This window comes from Myxocyprinus asiaticus, chromosome 31, assembly GCF_019703515.2.
Source record: "Myxocyprinus asiaticus isolate MX2 ecotype Aquarium Trade chromosome 31, UBuf_Myxa_2, whole genome shotgun sequence".
NCBI lineage: Eukaryota > Metazoa > Chordata > Actinopteri > Cypriniformes > Catostomidae > Myxocyprinus > Myxocyprinus asiaticus.
Window position 1 is genome coordinate 13,600,610 of NC_059374.1, and position 12,046 is coordinate 13,612,655.

The 12,046-nt window shown below is 37.6% G+C and overlaps 1 protein-coding gene across 1 annotated transcript in view; it reads right to left on the reverse strand.

The window, feature by feature from the left end:
• The window catches only part of LOC127421889 (1,4-alpha-glucan-branching enzyme-like), a 280,638-nt gene extending 272,401 nt beyond the window's left edge, over positions 1-8,237 (reverse strand). Inside the window, exon 1 of the mRNA XM_051665092.1 lies at positions 8,013-8,237. Within this exon, the coding sequence (XP_051521052.1) occupies positions 8,013-8,110 (98 nt within the window). The 5' untranslated portion in view covers positions 8,111-8,237. The remainder of the gene's footprint in view (positions 1-8,012) is intronic.
• Positions 8,238-12,046: the final 3,809 nt, after the last annotated feature.

Below are 12,046 nucleotides of genomic sequence, written 5' to 3' on the forward strand. Positions count from 1 at the left end.
AGTAAAAAGTATCCACTTTTAAACCTACTCTAAAAGTATTTTTTTTCAAAAAGTTACTCAAGTAAATGTAACAGAGTAAATGTAGCGCGTTACTATCCACCTCTGTTGGTTTGTAACTGTTCCACACCAATTTATGCTCAAGCGGAAATGTTACTGAAGCCATTTCTCACTGTGCTCCGAAAAGTGGCTTTGGCTAATCTGTTGAGAAACTTTTTAGATTCCTTCCTTTTTCTACTTTGCCCCACTACGATAATTCTGTTTATTTATTTATTTTCTCCACAAATTCAAACCAAACCGAACTAGCAATTTTGTATATGGTGAAATCACACAAAGCAGTGAAACACCAGATTCTCCTGTCTACTCTCTCTGACCTGGGCATGGATGATTTGAATCATACCTCACAGGCAGATCCTTCAAGGTCACCTGGAGAGAAGGGGTGTCCAAGTTACACCAGCTGACCCCTGGTGTTCCTCAGAGATCAGTGCTTGGACCCCTCCTTTTCTCGATCTACACCTCATCACCCGAACCTATCATTAAGGCACATGACTTTTCCTACCACTGCTACACAGATGATATGCAGCTCTACCTGTCATTCCAGCATGGCAAACCCCACCATCTCAGCTCGTATCTCTACCTGCCTCTCGGAAATCTCGGCCTGGATGAAGGAACTTCACCTTCAGCTCAACCTTATCAAGATAGAACTCCTCGTGATCCCAGCCAACCAGTATGTTGACCACAACCTCTTGGTTCAACTACGCTAACTCCAACCAGGACAGCCTGGAACCTAGGAGTGATGGAAGATGACCAGCTTAACTTGCCAACATCTCATCAACCATCCTGTCTTGCATGTTCGCACTTTAGAACATCAGGAAAATCAGACATTTCCTGTCTGAATATGCTACACAGCTCCTGATCCAAGCTCTGTTCATTTCAAGACTGGACTACTGTAATACCTTGTTGGCCAGCCTCCCAACTACAATTAAACCACTGCAGATGGTCCAGAATGCTGCAGCACATCTGGTCTTTAATCAGCCAAAGACTGTCACCACACTCTTGATTTCACTCCACTGGCTACCAGTAGCTGCCCGCATCAAATTCAAAGATTTGACTCTGGCCTTCAGGACAGCCAATGGAACAGCACCCTCTTAAATTCACTCCTCCAGGTCTATGTCCCAATTTGCTCTCTTCGGACAATGAATGAGCGACGCCTGGTGGTCCCATCGCAAAGAGGCACAAAGTCCATTTCACAATTATTCACTCTCTCTGTTACTCTGTGTTAGAATAAGCTTCTAACCTACTCACAATCTGCTGATACCATCTCAGCATTCAAGAACCAGCTGAAAACACATTTGTTCCACAAGCACTTAACCAATCCACACTTACTATTTAACAATAAAAATTTTTTTTTTTTAAAATGTATTCCTTGTCTCTCTTCTGCGCTAGCTTCTATACTACTCCAGCCACTTTGAGAAGTTGCCGGTGCGATACTGAAGATATTGTTGACTTTCTTATGACAAATGTGTTGTTATGTTCCTCTTTTGTAAGTCGCTTTGGATAGCGCCTGCTAAATGACTAAATGTAAATGTAATGTAAATGTAAACTGTCCGAGCAGTGTGGTTTAATTTCACCTGTTTTACGAACTTGCCTAGCCATGTAAAACCTTCGAAAATTCCATTACAGTCAAATATTTTAATTGCCGAATCATTTTCATTGAGATTAATCTGTAATAATGACACGTGAGAGCAGCACTGCAGTTCGCGCCTAACTGAGGAGAGGAAGAATTAGGGTGTGTTCACACTTGGCAGGTTTGGTTAGATTAAAACGAACTCTGGTGCAATTGCTCTGTTAGTGCGGTTAATTCGAACAAGTGTGAACGCTGCCACCCGAACCCTGGTGCACACCAAACAAGTGGACCGAGACTGCCTGAATAGTGGGTCTCGGTCCGCTTCCAAACGAACTCTGGCGCGGTTCGATTGATATATGAACACAACATGGACCAAAGACGTCTAAACGGACCAAAAACAGGAAGTAATTTGCCTAATACTGATCTCAAGCATACCTGGTTCTTATCATCATAGGAGCTATGTTGCCCATTACAGCTCGCTACAAGCATCGAACCGCCGTCAGCCGTCCTGGCACTGTTTTGACTCCTTTATACATTTTATTAGCTCTTCATTTGTTCTCAGCTGGTAAAAATACCACCATATATACATATATATATATATATATATATATATATAACGAGCGCATTTCGCCCAGCAGTCATCATTGTTTTGAATGTTCGGCAAGTTCCGTCGCATAATATACGTCATAAAATCTGTCTAATCAGGTTGTGACTTTTTCCTGATGCCTTTTGGTTTGTATCATTAGGTTTGGTGTTAAAAATGCCAGTGTGAATGCTAAGCGAACCAGGAATAAATGTATCATTTTCTGTTTTGGTCCGGACCAAGGGAACCGAACTTCAAGTGTGAACACACCCTTACACAGCTCACAGTCCAGATGCACTCTAAACTTTCACAGCTTCAGGTGATGTAGATCACAAAGTATGAGGGAATTATACAAAAATACCAAATAAGTAAATATAGAAGCACTCTCGTTGTGGAATAAGTGGAGCTGGGGCAAAACCTGCATGTCGAGCATCTTTAAAGGAATCACCCCGGCGTTACATCTTAAATGCAGTTATATTTAATGCATTATAGCTTTATTAAAGTTCAAATAATAAGGAAGCAGGTCATGTAAATAACTACAAACTCCGAAACTGCCATTTCTCTGTGCGGTCAGCGCCTCTCCTATGAGTTGCGCAAAGTGTCCCGATCTAAAGGGGAGAGACTGACACTCTGGCACGGGGACGCTCATCCCTCGAGAGCACACTTGCTGCAGCTAGATTACAACGTGATGGCTCACGACTTAATTAATCATAATATATGTCACTGTGCATTTCTTATCATGAAGAAAACTGCCAATATGCAGCTTTATTAATATGAGAGAGGTTTTTTTTTTTTTTGTGAGTTAAAGATGGATTGAAGTGAACAAAAAGGTAAGAGAGGGTGGTCTTCACCCCATTATACACTGCAACAAAACACGTTTTTGATTTGTTTTTGTTTTGGCTTGTTTTCCAATATAAATTTCTAAAACTCCTTTAAAACAATGTACATTTTCTTTAGCAGCTATAGAAAAAGAAAAAAAAATTATCTGAGAATGTTGAATATAATATTAAAAATACAAATATTTTAAAATATCTAAAAATCTTTAAAAAAAAAAAAGATGCATTCACCTGAGAAGCAGCATATACGATGTTTAGACTTGCTTTTAAAGAATATATCTTGAATATAAGTATATTTTGTCTTTACACTTATATACAAAATACACTTATATTTAAGATACAGTGCATCCAGAAAGTATTCACAGCACTTCACTTTTTCCACATTTTGTTATGTTACAGCCTTATTCCAAAATGGATTAAATTCATTATTTTCCTCAAAATTCTACAAACAATACTCCAAAATGACAACGTGAAAGAAGTTTGTTTGAAATCTTTGCAAATGTATTAAAAATAAAAAAACAAAACAAAAATCACATGTACATAAGTATTCACAGCCTTTGCCATGACACTCAAAATTGAGCTCAGGTGCATCCCGTTTCCACTGATCATCCTTGAGATGTTTCTACAACTTGATTGGAGTCCACCTGTGGTAAATTCAGTTGATTGGACTTTATTTGGAAAGGCACACACCTGTCTATATAAGGTCCCACAGTTAACAGTGCATGTCAGAGCACAAACCAAGCCATGAAGTCCAAGGAATTGCCTGTAGACCTCCAAGACAGGATTGTATCGAGGCACAGATCTGGGGAAGGGTACAGAAAAATGTCTGCAGCATTGAAGGTCCCAATGAGCACAGTGGCCTCCATCATCTGTAAATGGAAGAAGTTTGGAACCACCAGGACTCTTCCTAGAGCTGGCCGCCTGGCCAAACTGAGCGATCGGGGGAGAAGGGCCTTAGTCAGGGAGGTGACCAAGAACCCGATAGTCACTCTGACAGAGCTCCAGCATTTCTCTGTGGAGAGAGGAGAACCTTCCAGAAGAACAACCATCTCTGCAGCACTCCACCAATCATGCCTGTATGGTAGAGTGGCCAGACGGAAGCCACTCCTCAGTAAATGGCACATGACAGCCTGCCTGGAGTTTGCCAAAAGGCGCCTGAAGGACTCTCAGACCATGAGAAACAAAGATTGAACTCTTTGGCCTGAATGGCAAGCGTCATGTCTGGAGGAAACCAGGCACCACTCATCACCTGGCCAATACCATCCCTACAGTGAAGCATGGTGGTGGCAGCATCATGCTGTGGGGATGTTTTTCAGCGGCAGGAACTGGGAGACTAGTCAGGATCGAGGGAAAGATGTACAGAGCAATGTACAGAGACATCCTTGATGAAAACCTGCTCCAGAGCGCTCTGGACCTCAGACTGGGGGCAAAGGTTCATCTTCCAACAGGACAACGACCCTAAGCACACAGCCAAGATAACAAAGGAGTGGCTTCGGGACAACTCTGTGAATGTCCTTGAGTGGCCCAGCCAGAGCCCAGACTTGAACCCGATTGAACATCTCTGGAGAGATCTGAAAATGGCTGTGCACCGACGCTCCCCATCCAACCTGATGGAGCTTAAGAGGTCCTGCAAAGAAGAATGGGAGAAACTGCCCAAAAATAGGTGTGCCAAGCTTGTAGCATCATACTCAAAAAGACTTGAGGCTGTAATTGGTGCCAAAGGTGCTTCAACAAAGTATTGAGCAAAGGCTGTGAATACTTATGTACATGTGATTTTTTTTTTTCGTTTTTTATTTATAACAAATTTGCAAAGATTTCAAACAAACATCTTTCACGTTGTCATTATGGGGTATTGTTTGTAGAATTTTGAGGAAAATAATGAATTTAATCCATTTTGGAATAAGGCTGTAACGTAAAAAAAAAAAAAAAAAAAGTGAAGCTCTGTGAATACTTTCCGGATGCACTGTACATTCTCTGAAAGCAATTCTTATCTTATATGTCGTTTCTCAAGTAAATGTATCTTGTTTTAAGGATTTTTAGGCAATTTTAAATGGAAAACAAGACAAAAACACTTGATAACAATAGGATTTTTTTGCAGTGAATTTCTTTACTGAATTAAACTTAATAAAAATAATTTTTTTTCCCTTTAATTCAGTGAATGTCATTTAGAGGAATTTTTAAAATATGATTTTGTCCTCTTTATTCTTAGTAAGCATGTTTAATACAACCTTTTAAGTCTGGGCACAAGATGAATAATCGGTTAAGAGCTAATGATTAATCATTGCAATAATTGCCGAATAGTCGAATCGTTCTAATAACAGTTAGATTAATCGATTATCAAAATAATCGTTAGTTGCAGACCTAACTACAACACAGTCGAGGGTTTTTAAAATCAGAAATGTATTGACAGACATTAAAAATGTAATACACATTTAATTAACCTTAATAAACTAACATTTGATTCATTTCTTACAACCGAAATGTACAGTTTAGCGGATACATCTGCTTCTCTTCATTTGTAGTAAAAGAATTTAAAAATCCTCGGTTACACTCCTACATCATTTTCTTTTCGGTTATAAGAGTCAAATCTTTATCAAATCAGTAACATATATTGTATATTAAATCTCACATCTAGAAATAATTATTTATTGAGGAAATCGATTAACGAGTCAGGTAAGTGTCCACCGGAATGACCGTTCATTTTTAAACTCCTCCTGCACGCAGATTTATAGAGGAATAAAGCGAGTGTGAATTGAATGTGCATGCATGTGTCAGGTGCAGTGAGCAAGGTAAGGCAGGTATATTATGTTTGCTTTTCACATCTCTTTATTATAATGCGTTCAAATCCCATACAATGTGACCTTGTACATTTAAATAAACGCTGTACTGCACTAATTTCAGTCATTGTTGTCAACCTCAAAGGAACATTTAAAAAAAATACGAATGATGTTAAAAATAAAAATAAAAATGTGAATGAAAATAAAACCTAAAAATAACCATTAGAGAACATTCTGTATAGGTTCTTTTTAGGTTGTCACAAAAAAATCTCCCTGCAAAATTCTGGGAAGGTTAGTTTATGGTTATAAAAATAAAACCTAAAAATAACCAATAGAGAACGTTCTGTATAAGTTCTCAGATTGTCACAAAAAAAAAAAAAAAAAAAAAAAAAAAACTCCCTGCAACGTTCTGGGAAAGTTAGTTTATGGTTATAAAAATACAACCTAAAAATAACCATTAGAGAACATACTGTATAGGTTCTTATTAGGTTGTCACAAAAATACTACCTGCAACATTCTAGGAAGATTAGTTTATGGTAATAAAAACAAAACTAAAAATAACCATTAGAGAACGTTCTGTGTAGGTTCTTATTAGGTTGACCAAAAAAACCTCCCTGCAACATTCTGGAAAGTTTAGTTTATGGTTATAAAAATAAAACCTAAAAATTACCATTAGAGAACGTTCTGTGTAGGTTCTTATTAGGTTGACCAAAAAACCTCCCTGCAACTTTCTGGAAAGTTTAGTTTATGGTTATAAAAATAAAACCTAAAAATAACCATTAGAGAACGTTCTGTATAGGTTCTTATTTGATTGACAAAAAACCTCCCTGCAACGTTCTGGGAAGGTTAGTTTATGGTAATAATAATTTAAAAAAACTAAAAATAACCATTAGAGAATGTTCTGTATAGGTTCTTATTAGGTTGACCAAAAAAACCTCCCTGCAACGTTCTGGGAAGGTTAGTTTATGGTAATAAAAATAAAACCTAAAAATAACCATTAGAGAACGTTCTGTATAAGTTCTCATTAGGTTGTCACAAAAAATACTCCCTGCAACATTCTGGGAAGATTAGTTTATGGTAATAAAAATAAAACCTAAAAATAACCATTAGAGAACATTCTGTATAGGTTCTTTTTAGGTTCTTGAAGAAAAACTTCCCTACAACGTGCTGGAGAGGTAAGTTTATGGTTATAAAAATAAAAACCTACATATACCCATTAGGCAACGTTCTGTGCATGTTCCTTTTAGGCTGACACACAAAAACCTCCCTGCAACGTTCTGGGAACGTTAGTTTACGGTTACAAAAATAGAACCTAAAGAGAACGTTCCTAGAACGTTAGGAATTGGTTCCCAAAAAATAACCAAACAGGAACCAAATGCTAACTTTAGGGGAACGTTCTGTGTTTTCTGGGTCCGAACACAGTTCGTGTTTCCTCCTTTGACTTTTGACAACTGACTGATATGGAAAGCATGTCTTTAAAATATATCGACGCTACAGTAAAAATAACGGTGTGGCGGTAAACGCTTTCATCATGTTCTCACAGAGCTGCTGGTTGCCAGTATTTATAAGATGTGGGCGTGGCCAGGGGTGTGACGGCTGATAGTGACCCCGTCCACTCGCATAAAAACAAACAAGCGTGCGTCACAAGAACACACCAAGCAGGTGAAGCAACATAGGAAGCATGCAGAATACTGAAATGCACGTGGATGAAAATAACCTGAAGCTAAATTATTACAGCTTGCTTAAAAAAATTTGACTATTGGTCATGTTATTATCAGCAGGCCTGTATTAATACATCACAACATGCATGCAATGCACTGCATGGCAATGCAATTGCTGTAATAATCCTAGACACTACCACATCATAAAGAAAATTTCCACTGCTGTTATCAGTGGTAGTGGAGTTCAAACTCGAGTTCATCCATCAACATACTCCGACCATACAAACAATCAGATGTCTATGTTAACATACTGCGAGTGTTGTATGGCATGTCAAGCCACAAGAGCATTTAAATACTAATGTGTAGACCATATAGCAATCTCTTCGCTGACAATATACTGAATTAATATCATATATTTAGCTAGTATTGCCGGATGCGTAATACTGACACGCGTGTCATTGTGCGTTTGGGACGAGCACAGTAGCATAACCCAGCGACAAGATGCAAATGACTTATAAAAGCACATTTTACCTCCTGTGTAAGTCCTTTTCAAATGGTTTAAGGTAAGGATCCATTTGCAGAAGGGATTTCAAATGAAGAAATGAAACGTTATCCTCTGAATCTGCCATGTTTGCACCAGACTAAAGCAATCAAGCACCGACTGTCTCGTTCAAAGTGCGTAAACGGCGCTCTTAACTAGGTGGAAGTGAGTAGCGGTTTATGTCGCAGTGTCATTTGAGACAGAGGGTCATCTGTTTATGCCCTGCCCATATAAAAACAACAGGATATGGCTTCATCGCGGTGTCTTTTAATGCATATATATTGAAATTACTACGTGTTTCTTTAAAGGGACGGCGGAGGCATTCGAATAGAGGGAGGGACAGAGCTATCAAACTTTTGCCCTTGAATAAGTTCAAACGTAGGAAAGGTTTTAACACTTAAGAACAGTTTTAAAGAAACCTCTGACCTGATATATGTCATGTATTATATAATAATATGCAATAGAATGGAAATAAATGTGCATGTAGTTGATTGATTATTATTATTTTTTAATCTATCATGTAAATGGCCATTGGCAGTGCTGCAGTGTGACATGCTATACTACATCTATTTCAAATAACTTTTTTCATTATTGTTTAATTACTATACATGCAGTTTAAATGACATGAAATATTTGCACTTTTAATAATTTATTTGTCACATCACAGGACCATAAAGGGAAATGTAAAGAAGATAAACAGTGATTAAAATGGTAAAAAAAAAAAAAAAAATGCATGAAATGTCATAATTTTCCTCAACATCAAGTTTTAAAGTTAAAATTTACACACGTGTGATATTATATATATACACACACACACACACACACACACACACACACACACACACACACCGATCAGCCACAACATTAAAACCACCTGCCTAATATTGTGTAGGTCCCCCTCGTGCCACCAAAACAGCACCAACCCGCATCTCAGAACAGCATTCTGAGATGATATTCTTCTCTCTACAATTGTACAGAGCGGTTATCTGAGTTACTGTAGACTTTGTCAGTTCAAACCAGTCTGGCCATTTTCTGTTGACCTCTCTCATCAACAAGGCATTTTCATCCGCAGAACTGCTGCTCCCTGGATGTATTTTGTTCTTGGCACCATTCAGAGTAAATTCTAGAGACTGTTGTGTTTGAATATCCCAGGAGATCAGCATTTACAGAAATACTCAAAGCAGCCCGTCTGGCACCAACAATCATCCATGCAATTATCTAATCAGCCAATAGTGTGGCAGCAGTGCAGTGCACAAAATCAAGCAGATACGGGTCAGAAGCTTCAGTTAATGTTCACATCAACCATCAGAATGGGGAAAAAATGTGATCTCAGAGATTTGAACCGTGGCATGATTGTTGGTGCCAGATGGGCTGGTTTGAGTATTTCTGTAACTGCTGATCTCCTGGGATTTTCACACACAACAATCTCTAGAATTTACTCAGAATGGTGACAAGAACAAAAAACATCCAGTGAGCAGCAGTTCTGTGGACGGAAGTGCCTTGTTGATGAGAGAGGTCAACAGAGTGGCCAGACTGGTTCGAACTAACAGAGTCTACGGTAACTCAGATAACCGCTCTGTACAATTGTGGTGAGAAGAATATCATCAACTTTGTTGTCCTTCAGCCATTTTGCCACAACTTTGGAGGTATGCTTGGGGTCATTGTCCATTTGGAAGACCCATTTGCGACAGAGCTGTAACTTCCTGGCTGATGTCTTGAGATGTTGCTTCAATATATCCACATAATTTTCCTTCTTCATGATGCCATCTATTTTATGAATTGCACCAGTCCCTCCTGCAGCAAAGCACCCCCACAACATGATGCTGCCACCCCCATGCTTTACGGTTGGGATGTGTGTTCTTCAGCTTGCAAGCCTCACCCTTTTCCTCCAAACATAACCATGGTCATTATGGCCAGACAGTTCAATTTTTGTTTCATCAGACCAGAGGACATTTCTACAAAAAGTAAGATTTTTGTCCCCATGTGCACTTGCAAACTGTAATCTGGATTTTTATGGCAGTTTTGGAGCAGTGGCTTCTTCTTTGCTGAACAGCCTTTCAGGTTATGCCAATATAGGACTCGTTTTACTGTGGATATAGATACTTGTCTACCTGTTTCCTCCAGCATCTTCACAAGGTCCTTTGCTGTTGTTCTGGGATTGATTTGCATTTTTCACACCAAACTACGTTCATCTCTAGGAGACAGAATGCGTCTCCTTCCTGAGCAGTATGATGGCTGCGTGGTCCCATGGTGTTTATACTTGCATACTATTGTTTTACAGATGGACGTGGTACCTTAAGGCATTTGGAAATTGCTCCCAAGGATAAACCAGGCTTGTGGGGGTCCACAATTTTTTTTCTGAGCTCTTGGCTGATTTCTTTTGATTTTCCCATGATGTCAAGCAAAGAGGCACTGAATCTGAAGGCAGGCCTTAAAATACATCCAACAGGTACACCTCCAATTGCCTCCAATTAGCCAATTGCTAATTGCCTAAAGGCTTGACATAATTTTCTGGAATTTTCCAAGCTGCTTAAAGGCTCAGTTAACTTAGTGCATGTAAACTTCTGACCCTCTGGAATTGTGAAATAGTCAATTAAAAGTGAAACAATCTGCCAGAAAACAATTGTTGGAAAAATTACTTGTGTCAAGCACAAAGTAGATGTCCTAAACAACTTGCCAAAACAATAGTTTGATAATATTAAATCTGTGGAGTGATTAAAAAATGAGTTTTAATGACTTCAACATAAGTGTATGTAAACTTCTGACTTCAACTGTATCTGTATATATATATATATATATATATATATAATGTTAACCTAAAACTGTGATGTAAAAAAATAAACATAAACATTAACTACCTAAATAATCTTTTAAAAAATGAATTAAGGCTTAGTAATAGTATATTTTGTATTATTATTATTATTATTATTTTGTTAAAGGATTCATAACAAGCATTTTTAATTTAATTGAATGTAATTATTTTTATTTAATAAATGTAATTTCATTTATTAAATTACATTTATAATTTAAAGGAATGTTCTGGATTCAATACAAGTTAAGCTAAATTGACAGCAATTGTGGCATAATGTTGATAACCACAAACATTTATTTAGACTCGTTCCTCCTTTTCTTTAAAAAAAAGCAAAAATCGAGGTTACAGTTAAGCACTTACAATTGAAGTGAATGGGGACAATGAAAGTGAACAATGCCAATTTTTGGAAGATTTAAACACAGAAATGTGAAGCTTATAATTGTATAAAAGCACTTACATTCATTCTTCTGTTAAAACTTGTGTATTATTTGAGCTGCAAAGTTGTTTAAATCGTCATTTTTACAGTCATTTTAGAGTTTGTTGACATTACATCATCTTGGATGATGTCACCTGAGGTTATTTTTAGTGTAGAGGTGACATTCAGAGAAATTACATTCAAGCCATGTTTCTTCCATATATGATATACGTAACCATGATAAAAAATGTCATATCTACTAATTTTTTTTCCCTGTAAATGCATCTAATAATTCAATATTATTGCCATCTGAGGTCATTTAGACCTATAAGAATGTGTGCATTTAAATATCATAGTGGTAATATTCATGAAAATGGAAAATGAAGGTCAATGTTCCACTCTGAAATGTTGATATCAATGAACTTTAAAAAGAACAATATAATGTTGTGGGTCAATGATTCAGAAATGAGGAGTGGAGAGAGATTCTTCCATCATGTGGAGATTTAGACTATAGTCAAGGCTACAGAATCTGCTATAAATTTTGGCAGGATGCAAGAGAGCAGGTTTAATGTTCTGATGCATTGAAAATAGTTTACAATTTACACATCTACACAAGTCTTTCCAGGCAGTGATGATCCGATATACATTTCTCATGCTTGAGCTGTCCACAAAAGATCAATAATTAATAAAAGTTTGTTAGGTTTCAGATTATAAAGCAATAGAAAAGTTAATCAAAATTCAAAAGTTAATGTGCTGAAGTGCACCTGTAGTTACTTTGCTATAGGACACCTGTGTGA